We start from the raw sequence: 23403 nt of genomic DNA on the forward strand, positions 1-23403 counted from the left end.
AAATAAATTATCCTTCCAGCAAAGAGAAAGACAATTGTGAATTCTTCATATGACCAAACCCCAACATCTGGTGCAAAACCCCCAAATTTGGTCCCAATTGATCTCCTAAATCTCATTTGATGTCTACATTAATCTCCTCCTTTAGTGCTGTATCTCAAACACATAATATTAACTACACAGCAACTAATAATAGGTATCTAGATAGTGCAATGAGTAGAACACTGAGCTTGGAACTGGGAAGTCCTTACTTCAAACCCTGGTTCACACACTCTTAATAGCTATGTCACCCCGGGCAGTTTTCTCATTAGTGAAATGTTTGTTCATAATTGTAGCTCTTCCTCTCAGAGATATTGACAGGATCAAAAGAGAACATTTAGGTAAAACAAAAATAGAGGTTGCAGACCTTGAAAGAGATAAGAATAGGTCCCTTGATTTCATTGGCTCTTTTTTTTTTTTTTTTTTTTTTTTTTTTTTTTTTTTTTTTTTAGGAGTTCCCCATACCAATAAAATCACAAATCGTTCCCAAGCCCTAAGCATTTTCATTACATTCAACAAATATTTTTTAACGTGCCAGGTATTGTGTCTAGCTAGGAATACAATGATAAAAATTAAATGATCCCTGCCCTTAAGGACTTTCCATTTTATTTTACTGGAAGCAAGAACAATGTTAGCAGACAACAAATACAATAACAAAGGTATTAGAGCCTGAGTATTATTGCTCCTTCATGAGAGTTCACAATGTGTCTTTTCCTTTCCTGCTCAGCATGGGCTACTGGAAAGCGTGGATGCAGGTAGGTCTACATGTCTAGCACTTTGTGTGGCAGAGGGAATTCCCCTGTGAAGCTTCCATAAAGTTAGGGATGCAGAAAATAGTATAATAATGTAGCAACTGATTGCACTGCATCAGAGGGCTTGTTGTTGAGTTGTGTCTGACTCTTTGGGACCTCATTTAGGATTTTCTTAGCAAACATCCTAGAGTGGTTTGCCATTTTCTTCTCCAGCTCATTGTACAGATGAGGAAACTAAAACAAACAGGGTTAAGTGGTTTGCCCAAGATCACACAGCTAGAAGAGAGTGAGATCAGATTTGAACTCAAGAAGATGAATCTTTTGGACCTACCTGGGAACCCTGTTCACTGTACTGGTTAGCTGCCCTATATCAAGGTACTTGTAGTCATGTAGTCAAGTCTACTTAAAATAAAACTGGTATGAAGGAGGAGATGTTTGGAGTCTCAGGTGAGAGTGAGCAGGGTGAATGTAGAGGAAGGCTGGTTGAGGTTTGGAGGAAGAACAATGCAGCTGTTGGGCTCCTGAATCCTTCTCATAGCTAGATGGTGCACTGGGTAGTGCTTAGAATTAGAAAGACTAGAATTCAAATCTATCTCAGATACTTAGCAGTTGGATGACCTGATCGAGTAATTTAATCTGTTTACCTCAATTTCTTTATCTGTAAAATGGGAATAATAATGCTACCTACATCACAGGGTTGCTCTGAGAATCAATTAAGGTGATAATTGTAAACTGTTTAGCATGGTGCCTAACACATAGTAAGCACAATAGAAATGTTAGTTATCGTTATTATTGAAATTATTATTATTATTTATTATTATTATCATTACATGTTTTTTATATAAGAGGAAGTTTTTGATTGGCCTTGTTTATCTGTTAATCTAGATCCACACATATAAGTATCAAACTATTATGATAAAACTTTGGTCAGACCTAGCTTAGAGTTGCCTGCCTGAAATATGTTGAATGATCCCATTCTCAGTTTACTATCCCTAAGGTAGAATGCTTAGCAACAAGCAGCTTGGCCCATCCTTGTTGGGAATTAAATTTCTATTCATAAATTCATAAAAGATCAGCTATATGCTACATAAGTTATGGCCCATATGTGGGAAACTCCCATTTGCAGATAGAATTGATACACATGAGCTAATTGGTCCTGCTTAATTTCCAAGAAAACTTTCTGGCCTTTTAATCATTTTTGGCTTTCTTAAGCCATAGAGAATGAATATGCAAACCTCAGAGGAAGTGGGAACTAATACATTTGTTGCTTTCTGCTTTAAAAAAAAATACATTGATATTATGTACTCTCTGAAGACTAAAACTCTCACAAGTGTGTTCCAACACATCTCATGATTTTTTTTATCTTTGTCACAAGCACAGATGATCTCAGATTTATGTAATCATGAACAGAACTTTTTCCAAGACTGTTGTTGATGTCTCAGTTGGCTTTAAATGCTCTTAATTCCCACCCCACTCCCATACTTTGGTGAGATTAATAAACCTATTGGATAACTTAAATCCATCCACTTGTATGGTTACTTAATTTAGAACCAGAAGTCCTGGGAGCCAATCTCTGCTTTGCCACCATCTAGCTGTGTGATGGTGAGCAGCTCATAATCTCTTTGAACTGTCCTTTCTCCATTTGCAAAATGGGAATAATAGTAATTTTACCACTTATCTTAAAGTTTGTTGTGATGAAAGTTATGACCCTATGGGCTGTTTTCTTGGCAAAGATACTGGAGTGGTTCACCATTTCCTTCTCTAGCTCATTTTATAGATGATGAAACTGAGGCAAACAGGATTAAGTGACTTGGTCAGGGTCAATCAGCTAGTAAGTGTCTGCAGAATATGAATCTTCCCAACTTTAGGACTAGCACTCTAACCATTGTGTCACCTAGCTGCCCACACATACAAAAATAGTGAGAAAAGGAGATATAGTGAATAAAGTCAAGAGCAACAGTTATGGGAAATTTTTGAGGAAGGCAAGGAAGGCAAGCACAGGACCCAAGAAAAAAGGAAAATACTGAACTATATGCTCAGCTGCGTTGACTCTTCAACTACTGTTCTTGCCTCAGATTGCCTATCTTTGTGCTTTCTACTGTACTACATCCTTCCTTTCCCTTCATATGGAGTCTTCCTCTGCTCTTCTTCACTCTAACAATCTTGATCTTTATCTGTTCCCACAAAGGTCAACAATCTACAAGATCATCCCTGCTCGGAAGACAATAGACTCATAGGACAAAGGGCTATGGACTACCTATATCCTACAAGGTAAAAAGAGCAGTGACCATACAAATTTATGTTGCCTTGAAATCCTAAGGAATTATCTAAGTTCATGGCAGCTTAATTAAATTCAACTCACACTTCTAGAGTTATTACAATATTCAAGGCATTGGTAAATGGGCAATGCAAAAATCTTATAAAGAATGATCCCTGTTCTCAAAGAATATATACTCAAGGTGGAAAAACAGATTTTAGGCAGAGGCTTGATGTCCTAATTTTAGGAGGATTGTTCATTATATCAAGAATTCCAAACTCAGTTTGAACTACATCAAAGCTTCTTAAACTATTTCCACTTGTGAACCCCTTTTTGCTTGAGGCTTATGACCTCAGGTACATGGGTATAAAAATAGGTATACAAATCAAACATTTACTAATAATAAATCTATAGTATAGTATAAGTTTTGAAGTAGCTGACTTTCAAGGATCATGATAACATTGAGGTTCTGTGGTCTGTGATTAGATTGTGATTAGGAAGTTTAATCTGGTAATAATGTAGAAGAAAAAAAAACAGGGTTTGTAAACACTGTTCCCTAGAATGTCCTTTCCTCCTTCCTTTCCTGTTCACTTCACATATGCGGTCTGTTATCAGATTTTCTTGTGGCTACTTTTATAAGATCTCTTATATATGCTCCTCCTTTATTCCCTTACCTAGCCACTGCTTTGATGCAAGCTCTCATAGGTTCTGCCTGGACTTTTGTTTTCTGCCTTTAGCTTTTCTATACTCAAATTCATTCTTCATTCAGGTACTAAATTGATCTTCCTAAAGCTTAGTTCCAACCATGTTATCTTCTTCCCTTCCCTTACTCAACAAACTCTAGTTGGCTGCCAATTACTTTCAGGGAGAAATACAAAATCCTTTGTTTTGGGCTTTTAAAACTCTTCTTGACATGATCTACTCCCCCCTTCTTCTGCTTTACTCCCCTCCATGTATGCTATAGTCCAATGAAACTTGCCTCCTTGCTTTTCCTCACATGTAATTTATTATCTCCACATTTCATGCATTTTCACTTGCTGTCCCTGATTCCTAGAATGCTTTCTCTTATCTCCACTTTCTGACTTCTTTCAAGATTTAGTTCAAATCTTACTATCCATAAGTTTTCTTTCAGTTGTTTTTCAGCCATGGATCACCCTTAATGACCCCATTTTGAGATTTTCTTGATAGATACTGGAGTGATTTTGCCATTTCCTTTTCCAGTTTATTTTACAAATTGAGGAACTGAAGCAAATAAGGTTAAGTGACGTGCCTGGGGTCACACAGCTAGCAAATAAGCTACCAAATATCTGAGGCCAGATTTGAACTCAGGAAGAATCTTGATTCTAAGTGTAGCATTGGGTTTACTGACACATCATAAATCATTTCATTCTTTAGTTTTCAATAGAATGTAAGTTCCTTGAGGGCAAGGGCTGAGTTTCTTGCCTTTGTGCTGTGTTTGGCAAATAGTAAGCAAATAGTGAATAACAAAGGAAACCAATTATATTGAAATACAATTATGAAAATGTTAAAATAATTTCCCACCCCAGGTTAGGAATCCTAACTGCAAAAATCATGAAGGCAAAGACCTGCCTCATCTAATATTTTTGTCTCTCTTATCATAACCCAGTGATCTAAAAACACTGTTTTTTAAAATTTCTCTTGATGTAGGAAGACCTGCAGTTTTTATATTCTTAACTCACTTCTATGTCTATAGAAGTTTAACTATAGCTTCCCTATCTTTGACCTTAAAAAAAAGAGAAAAAGGGCAAAAGTGTTAATGAACACAATAGAGAAAAACAAGATGAATCCTCCAAATAGCTGCACTTGCTGGGCATCCAGGTCTTAACTATTTTGGCATCCCTTCTTGAGTTACAATGAGGCAAGGCAGAGCTGCTGGCCTGTCAAGAGTTTTAATTTTAGTATCCAGCTGGCCTGAATTATTATTTGTTTAAGGAGTCTCATTGTTCCAGAGAAATGCTCAGAAGAATGTTTATCATTTCAAGGACTGAGGAGTCAAAGAACCTTCACTGCCTATCTCCTCATCTCTAATAGTTTCTCTCATGTTGATCCACAAGGCTATTCTCTTCCCGCTTGCCAAAGAATCAAAGAATGTTTGAGCTTAAAGCAAGCTAAGTGAAGACCTAGTCTGATGGCATAGTCTGAAGGAATGGATGCCTGGTGGGAGGGACTCACCCAGGAGTACATAGCAGACTAGTGGCAGAACCTCATTTCTGTGGATGCTGAGGGCTTCTGGGAGTAAAATTTAAGCTTTAATTTCCAATAGTACAAGGAGATGGTTGGGCCAAAAACATCCAATAATAATCTATGCTCCAGAAGAAAAAAAATGAATTGCATAATCTTTCAAAGAACATGTTGCATAAGAAGTAGAAATGAAATGTTGAATCCCAGATTCTTCAGTTTTCAGTTGAGGTTCATCTCAAATGGGTGCTATGTAAAATAAATATAAATATAACCAGGTAAACTGATAAGTTACTTAACTAAAAGATCAGAGGACTGCTGTATACCTGTCTTATCTGGATCTTAGCAAGCCACTTGACAAAATTATAACTTTGTTAATAAAGTGGAAATACGGGTTAGATGGCAGTAGATTTATAACTGTAGAATGACATGGAAAGAGTAGCAGCCAGAGGAAAGATCACAGAACCTGAAGATAGACAAGCTGGAGTGGGGTCCTATCTGTGCCATGACCAAGCAATGCAATGCCATAATGCATCATCTTTGGGTGTTAGCTTTCTCATCCACAAAATAAAGCATGGTATGGATTAGCTGATCTTATAGTGTGTATGATAGTAGGATATAATGAGTAATTGAAAGTTCTACCTTAAAAATGAATGAATGAATGAATGAATGAATGAATACATCAAATTACATCGACTCAGAGTTAAAAGGACCTCGGGTCAAAAGTAATCACTGATTATTTCTGAATCTACTCTACAAATAAATATCATTATATTCTTTTTATTGACCTGTAATATCTTATCTCTCAATAAACTTTAAAGGCATTATCATCCCCATCTTACAGATGAGAAGACCAAAAAATCAAGTGATTGCTAGAGGTTATGGAACTAGTTGGTGATCAGACAGGTGAGAATATAGGGCTTCAAACTTCTAGTCCAGTGGTTATTCCATTCTATATAACAACAAAACATTGATAACTAATATTTATATGGCATCTTAATGTTTGCAAAATATAAGTATTACCTTATTTTAACCTCAGAACAACCTTGGTAGGTAGGAGCTATTTTTATCTCCATAGTATAAATAAAGAAACTGAGGCAGAAGAAGATTAAGTGGCTTGCCTAGGATTATACAGCTAGTAAATATCTAAGGCAGGATTTGAACTGAGGTTTTTCTGACTCCAAATCCAGTGTTTTCTCTACTTTGTCACCTAAATATCAACACATAAACAAAACTAATGTTTTTAGAGCTCTTTAAGGGTAACAAAGCATTTTATCTACGTTATCTCATTTGAACCTTAAAATATCTATGTGAGGCATGTACAACTGTAGGCATTTTTATATATGTGAGAACTGAAGTAGAAGAAGGCTAAGTGGTTTACCTGGAGTCACACAACTAGTAAAGGTTTGAGGCAAAATTCAAAGTCAGAGGTCTATCTTTCTTATTTCAAGTCCATTATTCTATTTACTATGCAACATGGGAAACCTCACCCAGCCCGGACAGATTGATAGCTTTTTCTCGTGTGTTTTACAGTAAGTCTGAAGGATGATCAAGACATCATAGATTCTCTCAAAGGTGGGAAGGAACCCTTTGAATCACCATCTCATTTTGTAGATGAGGAAAATGAGGTTCAGATTGTTTAAGGGATCTGTTCAAAATTATTTAGGTTATTAGGTGGAAAACCTAATATTGTAATGGACTGACATGAGTTTCAGTGCTCTGTTGCCCTGGATTACTTGAATTACCAGTGGACAACATATAGGGATTTACTAGGGACCAAACTAAATTTTGGAGGAAATGACTTGACAAATATGTGAAGTAATTAGAAATGTAATCAAACTCAATAAGGACAATAGAAAATACTCTCAGGGAGGAAAAACAAATTCCAGAACTAAAAATTGAGGAAAGACTGGTTTTGTCTGAGAGATAATGGATTGTGGAGGACAGAGAATTTGCTTTGGTGTCACAGAGAATTTGTTTCAAATATGGTGTCTGATCTATCATGGTGGCAGGATTCTGAGAAAATCATTGGACTTCTGAGAAATACAGGAAATTCTTTAAGTCTTTAAGTTGATAAGCAGATGCTGATCCACATTTAATAAAGAGAATTTTTCCTCACTAGGAGTTCTATATAATCAAAGGTCTTGCCTAACACACTCACACACTTCTCTCTGTCTTTCTGTCTGTCTCTGTCTCTGTTTCTCTCACTCTCTCTCTCTCTAACACACATACATACACATCTGAAGAAACCTGCCTGGGTTTCTAGAGCCAACAGTAAATAGAGTACTGGCCTGGAGTAAGGCAGACCTAAGTTCAAGTCTGGCTTCTTACGTTTCCTAGCTATGTGGACATGGCCATGTCACTTAACATCCACCAATCTCATTTTCCTCGACTATAAAATGGGGCTATAAATAGCAACTATTTCCTAAGGATTTTGATAAAATCAAGTGAGATATCTGTAAAGAGCTTAGCATAGCGTCCAGCACAAGAATAGATATTTAATAAGTGCTTGTTTCCTTTTTTACTTGTCAGACCATTACTTAGAGAAAACCAAAAATAGCAGATCATATAATTCTAAGATTTTTAAATGAAGAAAGCTTATGAGATAGTTGTTCGGGTACATTTGACATATGTAGGAGGATTGCCTGGGAACCCATAGATTGTCAAAAGGAGGAACCTTGCATCCTGTGTTTTCCTACCATGTGAGCAAGCGCAGCCTCCTGAGATTAGCTGTATGGACAGAACAAGCTGTACCTTTAAAACTCACTAGACTGGGAAAATTGCTTTCCTTCCTGCCTATTTTCCTGCTGGGAAATAGGGTGATGCTCACCCTGAATTGAATTAAAAAAGGGAAATATCTTACCACTTCTTTCTTTTATCCTGCTTCTGAGAAATGGGCCAGGGGTCTCCACTCTGTTGTTTCTGCTCTTTAGTTTTAAATGTCAGGAGTTTTAGTCATGGATTACAGACAGGATGGTGCAGTCAGCCAGCTCATAAACTTGGAAAAATCAGGATACCTAGAACTTAAGCCCAAAGATAGACTTGGACTTGAAACTGGAACTGTAGGCTCTATAAAAACGCAATTCTTTCCTGCCCTGTGAATCTAGGAGAATCTGCTATAAAAAGGGTAAATTTGTGATTATTTACACTTTTGAAGTAAATATTTCTTTGAAAAAGTTAATCTAGCTATTAGTAGTAAAATAGCATTGGGGTGTGGAGGACCCATCCTTACAAATGAGGGTCCATCTGTCATTTGTAGAGATTCTAGACACCTATAATTCTTTTAAACAATCTGAACCTCATTTTCCTCATCTACAAAATGAGATGGTGATTCAAAGGGTTCCTTCCCACCTTTGAGAGAATCTATGATGTCTTGATCATCCTTCAGACTTACTGTAAAACACACGAGAAAAAGCTATCAATCTGTCAATCCTTTCCCTGTCCGGGCTGGGTGAGGTTTCCCGTGTTGCATAGTAAATAGAATAATGGACTTGAAATAAGGAAGATAGACTTCTGACTTTGAATTTTGCCTCAAAACTTTACTAGTTGTGTGACTCCAGGTAAACCACTTAGCCTTCTTCTACTTCAGTTCTCACATATATAAAAATGCCTACAGTTGTACATAGTCCTGAAGAAGGGATAAAATCTAATATCCTTGGTCTTCCCGAAAATGAGGGTCAAGGTAGTCAATGTTCCTATATTATGATATATATTTCTTGAGTCCTGTAGAGTTCATATGGGTTCGGAGGAAACTGCATGACCTTTAAAATCCCTTCCAGATCTGGAGAATAACTGACTCAGGGGGACAGATTAACTGTACTCAAGTGTTGAGGAGCTACTGTGTGGAAGAATGATTAGTCTTCTTCAGTTTGGCAGAACAGAGGGTAGAACAAGCAGCCATGGAGTGGAAATCTCAAAAAAAACATTAAATTTAGGCTTGATGTCAGGAACTTCTTGACTATGCAATCTGTTCAGAAGGAGAATAGGACAGGCAGTACTCAATAGTAGTGGATTCACCCTCCCTATCACTGGAGATTTTCAAGTAGAGACTGGATAACTGTAAGTTATATAACTTTTAAAGTTGTAAGACACGTTCATATATGATATTTATGAGATAAGTAGTGTGAACAGTCCATAAGTCCAGAGTTCTTTTCATCTAAACTCCAATAGTCCATAACTTAATGAAATTGTGGACTGCAGAATTTAAATTATTCTTATTTAGAAACTCTTCACTTAAAGTCCTATTCTAATACTTCCTTAGAGTATAGGGATGTCTCTGGATTATCAAAGGCTCTGTATCAGAGGCCATTCTTTAGCAGGTCCAAAGAAGGAAAAGTTTGAGTTTAGGATCCTGGAGATAGACTGCTATCTGAGGAACAGCCTTACTAAGTTCAGAAGGGCTTACTACCAGAAGACTGGGAATGGAATTTTTATTCCACAGAGATGAGTTGCCATCTGCCCTGGTTGACTGAGTACTCACTATTTAGTTTCCTGAATTATATCTGGGTGTCATCACTGTTGTAATAAGAGTCTGTAGCAGGGCTCAACAACAAGATTATGACAGGCTGAATCTGATTTCATAGCTGTATCATCCCTCCTCCATCCTGGTGAGCCTGCTGTGCAAACACACACATACACACACACACAAACACACACACATATACATACACATACACAAACTAGAAAATGCCCAGAATATGGAAATTTAAATGGTGAAGAGATTTGAATTCCTCTTATATGAGCCTTAGTTGAAGGAACTTCAATACTCGGATCAGATCTCACATTCTGAAGAAGCCTTCCTCAGCCCCTTTAATAGAAGTAATCTTCAATGTAACCTGTATATATCTTGTCTGGACATAGTGGTTTACAAGTTGTCTTTCTCAATAGACTGAGAGCTCCTTGAGAACAGAAACCATCTTTTGTCTTTCTTTGTACTTAACTCAATGCCTAGATGGAAGGCATTTAATAAATTCCTATTGACTAACTGACTCACTGTTCTCTTGTGTACCCGTGTGTGTGTATACAGTTATTTTGCATGTTGCCTCCATTATTAGATTGTGAGTTCCTTGAGGGCAGGCACTGTTTTTATTTTTCTTTGTTTTTTTTTCGGGGCTTAGAACTGAGCCTCGCACATAGTAGAAGTTTAATAAATAACTCAAATTGATGGTTATTCTGAAAGAAAGAAGGTAGGCAAGATATTTTAGCTGTTTATAAGCATTTGAAGGGCTGTCACATAGGAAAAGGATTATATTTATTCTTTTTAGCCTGAAAGGGCAGAACTAGGAACAATGATTAGATGTTACAGACAAGAAAATTTATTCTTAAATCAACTAACAATGAGAATGATCCAAAGGTGGAATGGGCTATCATTGGCTTGAAGTCTCAAAACAAGGCTAGATAAGATGTATAAGTTATAGTCTAAAAGAGATTGCTGATCAGATTGAGGTTGAGTTCAATGCCTCCTATATCTAAGATTTTGCAACCCTGTAACTTTGGTCAATGAAGGAATTTTTCAAAATTAAAGCTGCTAAAAGGAAAAGGAAAAATTTTTAAAAATTAAAAATAATTTTTCAGAATGGTTTTAATATGGAGGAATTAAAATAGAATTCTACCAAAAGACAAGGGAGTAGATTGCATATGCCAACGCAATTCTTTCCTGCCCTGCGAATCTAGGAGAATCTGCTAGTTCAGTCTGTTAGTTCAATGGCAACCTTTTCTATTTAAAGACCATCTTCTCCTTTTTAAAAAAATGTTATGAATAGTCAAAATTCTTTGTTAATATGGCTGGTGTGTTTGATTCCTTTGTGGAATTATAAATCAAATTTACCTATAAATTACTCCATTGCTGTTTTAATTAGCATTGAACATGTGTAAAAATATGGTCTAATTAACACTCAGCTTAATAAAGTAGAAAAGAATATTTCTTTTCTTTTTATCCCTTCATAATTATGTGTTTTTATTTCCTGCTTCCTACCCTTCTTTCCTTGCATGGCATGGCAGAGACAAACTTAAGTGGAGAAGAAACAAGGAAAAACAAAAAATAATGGTCATGGAACAAGAAGTTTGGAGTCTTGGCTCTAACATTATCTGTGTAAATATAAGCAAGTATATGATTTCTCATCCATCAAATGGGAAAATAATATTTGAGCTCAGAGTTGTGGAGGGTTTTGTAAACTAGAATATATTATATATGAGCTGCTATTATGTTAATATTTTTATTAAAATACAGACTAATTTTTTTTGTTCTGTGAGAAGTCTCTGATACTGATCTGGGTATATTTCCAAAGTTGAGGTAGATGAATTCCATTCCTGAGAGGTAAATGGGATCTACTGCTAATTACAAGGTAACCTGGAGGTGGAAGCAAACATGAAAGTGATTGGCAACAACCCTGACTAATTCATGTTAAATGCCCTGCGGGCAACTAATATCCCAGGTTCAAAGGTAGATTGTGGGTCTGCACTCTGAAAAATAACAAACTCATAATCCCAACCAGTAGGTTTACATAAAATTCTGACTCAGGCAGAAGAATAGGCAAAGAATTAGTTGTTTAAGGGATATCCCTGACAAATTTCCTCCTCTTCACACTACATATTGCATGTATGTTTATATGTGTAGACTTGTTATTATTGTATTTTTCTTAAAGTACGGGCTAACTGTCCTGGGCTATTTGCCGGGTATGTTATAGAGGGGATTGCTTTTCCATAGGACACAGATTTTAAAATGGAAGGGATGTTTGATCACCCACAAGTGCCTTATGTAAAGAAAAGAAACCCAGATTTCAAAAGAGATACTATTTATCATACTGTCTAGCACATAATAGTTACTTAGTAAATGCTTATTCTTTCCCTTTCCTCTTCCCCTTCCCAAACAAATGTAGACAATTCATCCAAGGTCTTACTGGTGGTAAATAGCAGAGATAGAATTTAAATGATTTCAAACCCAGTACTCGTTCCACTTTACTACAGGTTGGACAAGAAGATCAGAGGCCCCTTTCTATCCCTGAGATTCTATAACTCTAGAAAGTGCTGTCAAGTCCATGGACAAAAAAACACCCAGCTCTGTTTAATGGTAAGCTGCTATATGCTCCTGGGGACTGCCAGCATTCCAGCCGCTACAGGAATGAGTGTGGGCAGATGGAGTTCAACTAATGGATTGGCTGGAGTTCAAGCTAAGAGAAAGTAACATAAAAAGAGGTGAGGAAAAAATCACTCTGCAGCTGAATAATAATATGTTGAGTTCATGCCTACAGTTAAAAGATATTACTTATGATATGTTTTCTTTTGCAATTTTCTTTTTATTAATAAAATGTGAGTATATTGTGACTTTTTAAACCTTATATTTTGTTATTAATAACTATAGCTTATATTTATATAACACTTTACAGTTCTAGACTTCTTACATATATGCCAGGAGTTCTTAATCTTGTTGTGGAGCTTTCTGGAAGTCTGGTCAAGCCTATGGACCCTTTCTCAGAATAACATTTTTAAATGGAGGAAAAAATACAGGATTACAAAGGAAGCCAATTATATTGAAATATAGTTTATATATATATATATATATATATATATATATAAATATATTTTAAAAATATAAATATATTTTTAAAGGTCTCAGATTCCACATTAAAGGTTAAGATATATATCATCTCATGTGACAATGACTACAACCTTGTGAAGGAGGAAGTACAAGTATTACTCCCATTTTGCAGAAGGGGAAACTGAATCAAAGAGAGCTTAAATGATTTGCCCTAGTCATTTAATTGTAATTAATTTGTAATTGTAATTTAATAACAGCTATGATAGAATAGCTGGAGCTTCAACCTAAGCATTTTATCTCCAAATTTGGCAGTTTTTCCTACCACAACACAAAAATAATGGAGAAATGTTTCTTGAAAATTTGGAGTAAAGAGGATCCTGTATATTAAAAACAAACAAACAAACAAACAAACAAACCATGAGCCTATAGTTTCTCAATTTCACTGTCAGGAATAGTTTTTAAAATTTGAAAAAAATGAATGAACTATTAAGATTTTCCTCTTTCTAGCTAAAAACAACAAGTCTGAAGCTAAAAATGCAACTATACTGGATTCAGCAGCTGAGCATCTTTGCAATGATATAGCATGAGTGAGCCTACAAATAGCCCTGCCTTTCCCCATAGTAATATAATGCTGTCTTCTTTATGAGATATAGGAAGGTGCCTCTTCCAAAAGCTGGAGACATAAAGGAAAGGTTCTGGATGTGGAACAAAACAGAAGAGACATAAAGAATATAGTGACAGTCCTTTTGCCCTTTCCCTGCTTAGAGCTCTTATATAATGCTTTGTTCCTCTCTCATATACTTAGCACAATCTATCTGTATATTTTATTTTTCTTATTAGATAATAAATTCCTTGAGAGTGAGGACTGTGCCTTGATCCTCTTTATGTTATTCAACACTGTCTTGCAAAAATCAGAGGCTAAATTAATGTATGTAGAATGAATACTGAATGAATTGGTCCACAAGACTCATTTTGAACTGCAGACAACTTTATATGTTGTGGCCCAAATCCTTTTAAATTCCACGTTTTTTTCTGTTTGAAAGATGTGATCACTAATGATAAAATGCCACATACTTATGTATGCATTGTAATATTTCTCCACAGAACTATATAAATGCATAATTATAACATGTATTCATATATGCAATGTAGCAGCAGTTCTGACAGCTCCTTAGTAGCCCCAGGTACCTTCTGATTTATTTTTTAATTTTCTTTAAGGACAAAAGAAAAATGACAGTTCGAGTGAGGAAACGTCCTTAGATACTGTAAAGCAAAGCTTCTTAAACTGTGGTTGTGATTCCATATGGGGTTGTGTAACTGAATGTAGGGTTCCCAAAATTTGGCCACAGTAAAAGGTTTCTGAATACAATGACCAAAAATCAATTCAAAATCAAATGTATAATAATCCAAGGTGTTTCTGGCAGTGCATGCCCATGTTGCATTGAGCCACTTCATTTCAGTCTCAGTTATGAACACATAACGTGCACTTTGCACTGCTCATGCAAAATGCTGCCAGAAACACCTTGGCTTAGATTTGAATCGGGGTCACATAAAAATTTCTTGGGCAAAAAGGAGTCACAAGTGGAGAAAGTTTAAGAAACTCTGTTGTAAAGGACCAAGTAGGAGGATCAAGAGATCCTGTAAACGCTAACAGGAATTTTGAATGGGTGGCATTGTATTTTTGCATCTATTGCTCTTTTTATGGGAATACTTACTCCTTGGTCAGAAGGCTTTATGTCTTACTCTTCTGGGGTGGAAGCAGCCAATATGTGCTAAAGTGATTGGAATGAAACTACCCCTACACCAATCATGTCAACAACACATATTCAACTATATTACCAAGAGATTCCAGAAGGCAATGAGGAACAAATGGTGAATGGCTGCTTCCTGAGGTGGGAAACTTCTAGAGTATAGTGGTGATTGTATATCTTGTTAACCAAAGGGAGAAAATTCTGAGGCTGCCTGATTGTGGAATTTGTGAGTAACCTGTCTCCTGGAGAACTACACCATAAATTTTTCCTAGAAATTGGCTAGAAAGTAGATGCCATGCCAACAGATGTCTCCATTTTCACTATGAAATAGAGTGAACCAGATAATGATGGAATGTTGACTTCTTTTACACATACACACACACACACAACTTTATGACTGAGTTCAAGCTTGTTTGGTATAAAAGTCAATTAGATCCACTTGTCTCAGTGATGATAATGAGAAGCAGAGCACAAGAAGGTAAGCACAAGAGAATTTAGACTCCTCAAACCAGTGGCTATGGTTTTCTAAAGCCACAATGAATTTTAACCATGTACCTATTAGATTTCAATTTTCTTTACTAAATGTAATTTAATCTATACATAAGTGAGTAATCTCTTCTGATTTTTCAAAGTTGGGGAAGAAATTGAAATCCATTAGGAATGGAAGTAATAAGACAAATAAATTATTAACTTCCATAGGATAAATCATATCTGTTCCTTAAATATGATTATCATATTTGTGATAATATCCTTAGACAACATAGAAATTCAAGCAGAGGCATTAAAAGGGAAAAGGCAGATTCTATCCATGCAAGTGTAGAAAGGCTGAAAAGTGACTTGAGACTTACAAGTTCAAACTTCTTCCAGGATCTAAGCAACTAAAATCATCTGGAGCAGATGGAACTTGGTATTCTATCAGGTGGCTTACACAAACCAACAAACCTTATGCTCTAGATAGCACAAGGCTGTCTCAGCTACTTTCCCTTAGTACATTCATAAAGCAACTGTTCCTGAATGAGGACATTTTTTTAAAAATAATTTTTCAGTCATGTTCTTTTTATGACCCCATTTCAGGTTTTTCTTTTCTTTTAGCAAAGATACTGGAGTGTTTTGCCATTTCCTTCTCTAGCTTATTTTACAAATGAGGAAACTGACTTGACTTGCCTAGGTCACACAGCTTAAGTGTCTGAGATAAGATCTGAATTCAGGAAGATGAGTCTTCCTGATTCTAATCCCAGTTTCCTGGGAGTATACTTAACAAACAACATCCCTGAAAGGACATATGCCCCTATACTTGTGTATATGTGTGTGTGTGTGTGTGTGTGTGTGTGTGTGTGTGTGTGTGTGTGTGTGTGTGTATCTTCTGCTGGCCAGATCTGGTCATCAGCAATAAACTTGTAGGCTTAGCAATTTATGCTAATGTTTGTGAAGGCACACAGGGATAGTGATCAGTATTGATAGAAGGAGTATCTATATGGATTTGAAAGTATAGAAAGCCACAGAAACAATGATAATGATGATTACCATTTATATAGCATTGTAAGGCTTGCAAAACTTTACAAATGTGATCTTATTTAATCCTCACAATCCTAAATAGTAGGAACTGTTCTTATCTCCATTTTACAGATGAGGAAACTGAGAGGTTTAAGACTTGCTCAGGGTCACACAGATATTAAGTCTGGATTTGAATTTAGATCTTCCTTATTCCAAGTCTAGGATTCTATCTATGCATCACTTACCTGACAGTAATATATAATATTATTTATATAACATATAAATCTACTTTTAAATATAAATCTATTTATATGTATCTATATACACATGTTTATGAGAGTAGAACAAAATATCATAATATTCTAAATGTTAGTTCAATCCCTTCATTCATAATGAGGAAACCAAGATCCAGAAAAATTACTAATTTGCCTAGAGTCACATAGCTAGTAAATGGTAGAATAAAGATTCAAACTCAGACACACCAACTTTAAATCTAGTATTCTTCTATTAGGAAGAAGTGGGATGAATAAGAGAGAGAGTAGAATAATGGAAAATAGGGAGAGGGAGATAGAGAGGAAGAAAAAAGGGGGCAAGGGAAGGAAGGGAAAGGCAAAGGGGAGAAGAGAGAGACAATTCTGTGTCTGAATTACAAGGTAAGTTGGTACTGTCTCTTGCTGTCACCCTTACATGTTTGTGATATGTTGATGGATGAACACTCCCAGGCCACAGATATTCTCAATGAATACTTTACCTCATTGGCATCTGTTCCACTCACCGTGGTCTACGGAAGGTCAGGCCATACTGCTGACAAGCCAGCCCCACTGTGGGCGTATAGACAATAGGCATGAACTTCTCCACATCTGATGTAAGAACTCGGTAGAAAAGTTTCTCATTCCGGTCTTGAAGAGTCATGAGAATGATGTACCTTAAAAATGGGGGAGAGAGAAAACCAGGGTTGTTATTAGAGCCAGATGGTTTCCACTGTGGATGGCCACAGGAGAATCCATAGGGAATGCCAAAAATACGTCAAACTTTAGGTTACATGGAATAATGGTCAGGGTAATTTCTGTGGAAAATCTTCCCTTTGGATTGAATAGCATTAGGCATAAGAAGAGGAAGTAGCCACTCACACGATAATTTCAGGAGACTTTCTCCCCAAATAATACCTCTATTACTTATTACCCATGTCTGAATTTTCTTTATCAGACACTTTTCACATTTACTGATAAAAGTGAGTTCTTCTATTACAAGAAGTCTTCAGACCTTTTTCTTCTACACCCATAGAGGAGGTTTGAAATCTAAATACCCCCTTGGGGGCATTAGCACACTAACAAATTTATATTGAGGTGAAAATGATAGATCCATTACTAAGAACAAATTTCCATGTAAGAGAGGAGGGGAGATGGTAATATATCCTTGTGCCTCTCAAATGGGGAGGAGTTAGAAAGAAAAGGAGAAATTTCACCCATGTTACAATATTACATGTTTGCACTGGTTCTAAGTTCTCTATGGTATACTTACTAGAATCCAAGCTCAGAATCAGGAGAAATGGGAGCAGAGAAATGAATGTTGGTTTCATATAAGTAAAATGCTTTCTAATAAATAACAATTGTCCAAAATTGGAATGGGCTAACTATTACTATTACTGAGGTAAATAGTGAGCTTCCTATACCAGGAAGTGTTCAAGTAAAAGCTAGAAGTCAAGTATATTGTAGAGAAGATTCTTTGTCCCTGGTGGGATTCAGTGGTGTCTGAGATTCTGTAACTGACCCATGTAGTGTCTGATGTTTCCTAGGAAATTATAAGACCCATGAGGGCAAGTTATTCTTCTGTTTTAACCCCAACCCCTTATTCAGGAGGTGTTGATTAAATACTTATTAAATTGAAAGGCTCAGATTGTAAGATTAGAGATGCTGGGGGAAGAGAGTAAACAGCATGAGCATTCTCTACATACTTGTCCAGATCACTGGGCTGTTTCTCGTAGTATCTCATCACCCGGAGGAGCTGGACATCTTGGCTCAAGAAGCAAGGAGGTATTAGGCCATGGATGCCAAGCTGCAGCCTTTCTTCCAGCGTAAATGCCATTCCCTAGGAAGATGAATGAAAAAACATAAACATAAACACATGAGTATGGAGTCAAAAAGCAAAAAAAAATGTTTCAAAATACTTTCAAGATACTCTCTCTCTCTCCCCCCTCTTTCTTCCCCTTTGTTTCCCTTTTTAAAAACTGAATTTGTGCTTTCATTGGTGTGTGAAATTGCTAGTGAGCAACTTCTCCCAATGCAGATGACCCTTTTTCTGAAACTTATGGTGTTAAAATTTTCTTGGAACATTACAGATTAAATGACTTGTCCTGGTTCATATAGTCATTTTATGTCAGAGGTAGAATTTGAACTCAGGTATTTCTGAGTTCAAATTTAGTTCTTTCTCTTTACTATAACATACTGTAAGTGGTAAATAACTTCCCTCTAAATGGCTGGCAACAATCCCAATGCATTTACTGGAAAGTAACACTAACTAGAGAGGGTATCACATAGGGGAAAGAGCGAATCACTTTGAGTTGGAATACCTGAGTTTCAATCTCAGCTTTGATTCTAGCCTGGGCGGCCTTGGGGACTTGCTTTCTCTTGCCTTCTAATTTTTCAAATGAGGCACAAACTTCATGTTTTCAAGTCCTATAATTCTATGTGGGCTTCCTGTTAGCAGGTTATGAAATTCTAGGCAGAGTGAATTCAACAATAAATTCAAGTTTTAAGAACTTAAAGTTTTTAAAGTTATAATCACATAAAAGATAAGAAGGCAAGTAAATATATAAACTAAAAAAGAGCATAGCCTTCAAAAGTTATGCCAAGAGTACTAAAACTTACAGGTATTAAATGCTGAAGTCAATAAAAATTTTGTTTAGATTTGCTTTTGCTCCTTTAGGTAGGTAAGGGTGAGAGCTGGCTTAGTAAGTAAATCAATCCTTCCAACCTACTTAGCCCAGCTACCATTATGGGTGAGAACACACCAATTAGAGGTGTACAAAAGGTCTGGATTCCTCTTTTGGATCAATCAAAAGCAGGTCAATTAGGTGTGATAGGAAATATTTAAAATGGTTGAATTGCTTATGATTTGTGGAGTTTCTATTAAACCAGAGAGCTAATTTGGACTTGGGGATTTCACATATGGTAGTTTAGTAAGGGAAACCTCTTTCTAAACTTCTGAGAAGAAATTAGTGGGAAGGGGGTAAAGGTGGGGGGGTAAGGTGGGAGGAGAAAAGTTCTGGCCTTCTCCTGTCCTCCAATCCTCATTGACTGACCTTCAGAAAAGTAAACTGCAAATGGCCAGTGAATTGGAAATGGATAGCCTGGAGACAAACACACTTCCAGGGACTAAGGGTCCTAGATTTAGAATGGGAAGGGACTTTAGAAGAAGTCATCAAGTCATTCTTTTCAGGAGGCTATGACTTGCCTATGGTCACAGAACTATTTAGTATTAAAGCCTGGATTTGAATCTGAGACTTAATAGTTGTTTTCAAGTTAGAAAAAGTATCACTTGAAAGGAGTATTAGACTGACTTTAATTAACCCTCAGCAGGACTAGGAACAAAGAGTAGAGGAACAAAGAAACAATTCTAGGCTTGAGGCAAAGGACAATTGGACTGGTTAGTCCCAGTACTAACAATTATAAAAAGAGTAGAGAAGGGTGACCCAGGAAAGAACCAGTTAGTTTCCTTTTTCTAGAGATATTCCAAGAAGATGTAAAAGACTAATGGTTAGAGATATATTTTATGTTGATTAAGTATGGGTTAAAGTAGGTAGCCTAGGAGATTTTTTTTCCTAGTTCTTAGATTTGGAGATTATGTTAGTTGGATTTGGTATGAGGCATACAAAGAGCAAGGCACAAGAAGTCACCCCTTAGGAGGTGCAAGCTTTGATGAATAGGGAATATTCAATGCAAGGGATTGGACTATGATTTGGTTCCCATGATTCTCCCAATAAATCACTGCCAGTGCTGGATCCTGACTACTATCCAGTATGCTAGCTAGCTTCCCATGTGCAAATCAATTTGTCAACAAATATTTACTATGAGCCTACTAAGTGCAGGCGCTATGCTAAGTGCTAGAGATACAAAGGCAGAAGACAATCTTTGCTTTCAAAGAGTTCATGGTCTAATGGAGAGACAACTGGGAAAACTGTGTACAAACAAGATAAACATATGACAAACTGGAGATAATTAACAGAGGGAAGGACTAGAATTAAGGAAAAAAGAAAAGACTTGCTATAGTAGGAAGATTTTTTAGTTAGGCTTTAAATGAAGCCAGTTAAGTGAGAAAGTGGGGATGAGGAGAAAGGACATTCCATATCTGAGGGATAGCCAGAAGCCAAGAGCTGGATTGTCTTCTTTGAGGAATAGTGAAGAGGTAAGGGTCACTGATGGCAAGAGTCCAGTACATGGGTGAGAGGAGGAGGTGTCTACATGCCATCTATTCTTTTACAAGTCATCAATGAAAATGAAACACTGCTAAACTCAGGACCCTGAGTGTACCACGGTAAGCCTCCCTCCAAGCTGAAATCGTACAATTAATAAATACACTTTGGATATTCTTTTGGTGACCAGCTTCTGATTCCAAAACCAGAGAATTATCAAATCATTCAATAAATATTTATAAAGTACCTATTATACACCAGGTACTGGGAACTCATGTCCAAAGAATGAAACCATCCCTACTCAAAATGAGTTTATATTCTAATGGAGGAGACAAGAAGTACTTACAAAATTATATACAACTTAAATAAAAATTTAATAAACAGAAATACATAGAATGTAGTTAAATACATGGTAGTTTGGCAGAAAGGGAACTAATAGCTGAGACGCTCAAGAAAGGCTTCATACTTAAGATGATACCTAAAATGAATTTTAAAGAGAAGAAAAGGACTCTATGGAATGGAAGTAAGAAGGGAAACATCCCAGGTATTGGGGGGAAGAGTAGCCAGTGTTACAGCCCAGAAATTAATTTTGGAGTGTTTTGAATGAATAAAACAAATTACAGTATGACTAGATTACATTATAGAGGGGGAAATAATGTTCAGTGAGGTTAGTGAGATAAATTGAGGGCAAATCGTAATAGTGGTTTAAAAGCTAATAAAATTATTAGCTTTTAAATTTTATCTTATAGAAACAATCTTCCCACTGCACAGTGACATTCACCTGTATTCATCCTCTGTTACCAATCTTTGCTTCTATCCTCTCAAATCTAGCTTGACTTGGGAATTCCCTGTGCATTCAAAAGAATCTTTTAAGAAAATTGCCCTATTTCCTTCTCATTAGAATATTTTTTCTTCCTGTCTTCCAAATTTTATTCTTAGGAATCTCAATCTTTGTGGGCTGACTTTACAGGATTTTAGTCCATAGGTTCTACCTAGTCTTCCTCTGAAGACCTAAAATCTTCACTCCTAAACTATATAATTCATATTAGGCATATTAAATATATATGTTTGTATGCATGTATATAAATATATTTGTGTGTATGTATGCAGTATATACATATATACCAATAAATAGAGATATATCCTTCCAGTTTTCTTCTCTTTCTTTATTAAAAACTCTGAAAGAGACTAGTCATTTCTCCCCTTATGCCATGCTATCTATTATTTCCACTTCAGCAATATTGTTTCCTTGTTGGACCTTTCTCTTCTGAAGGATGAAATTATTGTTGAGATAAGTCAAGATGTTAATACATCCCCTCCTTTTAGCAGAGAGAATTTCTACATCTGTCTACTACTGGTCTCCCATAATTACTATGGCATTTTTCTGTGCCAGGCTTGTGATTTGTTCCTTCTATTCCTCATCTATTCTTTTTTTTCTGCCAAAGTGGATTGTAGTGTAGTCTAATGACAAAAACCTCAATTTCTGCTTTCATTATTAATTTTTGCTAAAATATTTTTATTGTGTATTTCCCATCCTGTTCCAAGATTTCTCCACATTATTATAGTCTTTTAATTTAAAATGTTATTTTCCCCCCTTTACTACATTTTGTTTGTTTTGAATAAGGTAGTCTAGTCATGAATCTCATCACACCAAATTTCAGTGATATTTATAAAGTCAAATCTGCCTCCTTACATTACAACTCTGTAGTCCCTTTTGCTTTTCTGCAATCAATCAATGACCAGGTATTTATATTAAGTACTAATGCTAGATGCTGGACATAAAAGAGCAAGAATAAAATAACTCTTACTTTCAAGGAAATTACATTCTAACAAGTAGCTCTAACCTTCTAACATTGTAAGTAGAGATTTAATTAATGTTTGTGGAATTTAATTAATTACAGGTAGGTGTAAATTCTTGAATATTGAGAAGGGCTAGAAAAAGTTTCGGAAACCTCCAGGATCATAGAATTCAGAACTAGAGAGAACCTTAGAGAATATCTGATCTCCTCATTTTACATACAAAAAAAAATTGAAGCCATGCTGGTCATCCAATACATGGTCATAAATAGCAGAGTTGGCATTTAAGTCTAGGATTTAACTATAAATCTAATTCCTTCCTCCATACCATCTAGTTTATCTATCTAGAGTAGGGTTCTTCACCTTTTTGTGTGTGTCCTTGACCCCTGGCAATCTGGCGAAACTGAAAACCCTAAGTCATGTTTTTAAGAATTGAAATAAATGTTAAATTTTAGTTAGAAGTTTGTGAAAATAAAGATGTATTTTCCCCCATCCAAGTTCATAAAACCTCTGAAATACATTCACAGAATCCTTAGGTAAGAAATACTATATCTGTAGCCCATTTCACATGAATCATGATTAATCTGAAGTCTTTCTATACATCCAGAAAATAAACATTACCTAAAATCTGGAAAATTTGAAAGTATTTCAGTCAGGAAAATTATTAAAGTACAGGCAAGATAGATTGCTAAAAATTCTTACAGATGAAAGAAGATGATTTAGAAACCCCCCCTTTTTTTATTCCTGAGTACTGGCCACCATCTTTCTCCACTTGGGAACTTATTTGTCCTCTCATTCTTTTGTATAGGGACACTGGCCCGATAAAATGGGAATTTCAAAAATATATCATTAAGTAATTCAACTGTTCTTTGCCTTTTTCAAGAACTTGACTGATTATGATTGGACCCTGGGGATCCCTATTAGGTCCAGGAATCTAATTATGACATCATCCTTGTTAGCTGTCATTGTGACTTTTAATAATTACTCACTGCCTTCTGGAGGGATAATTGTTATTCTTGGATGACTGCCATCAACTCCTTTTGTACTTGGAAGAAAAACTGAAACTGTTTAGTGACTGGTGATTTCAAGATAAAAAAAAATCCAAGGGTTTCTTTTAGCACTGAACCTGATTTGGGGACAACCTTAGCTCCCCAAGCTCATGGGCAATT

General features: G+C 36.1%; 1 protein-coding gene and 1 long non-coding RNA gene across 3 annotated transcripts in view; one reads left to right on the top strand and one right to left on the bottom strand.

The window, feature by feature from the left end:
• Positions 1–23403, bottom strand: part of ME3 (malic enzyme 3) — a 279762-nt gene that overhangs the window by 128198 nt on the left and 128161 nt on the right. The window contains exons 3-4 of the mRNA XM_074304676.1: positions 17981–18114; positions 16802–16951 (exon numbers count right to left, since the gene is read on the bottom strand). Coding sequence (XP_074160777.1) covers positions 16802–16951; positions 17981–18114 — 284 coding nt within the window. The remainder of the gene's footprint in view (positions 1–16801; positions 16952–17980; positions 18115–23403) is intronic.
• LOC141563484 (uncharacterized) overlaps positions 12200–23403 on the top strand; it is an 80505-nt gene continuing 69301 nt past the window's right edge. For both annotated transcript variants that reach the window (XR_012488431.1, XR_012488430.1), the window contains exon 1: positions 12200–12438. This is a non-coding gene — a long non-coding RNA (uncharacterized LOC141563484). The remainder of the gene's footprint in view (positions 12439–23403) is intronic.

Source organism: Sminthopsis crassicaudata, chromosome 3, assembly GCF_048593235.1.
Source record: "Sminthopsis crassicaudata isolate SCR6 chromosome 3, ASM4859323v1, whole genome shotgun sequence".
In the NCBI taxonomy this organism is placed as follows: Eukaryota; Metazoa; Chordata; class Mammalia; order Dasyuromorphia; family Dasyuridae; genus Sminthopsis; species Sminthopsis crassicaudata.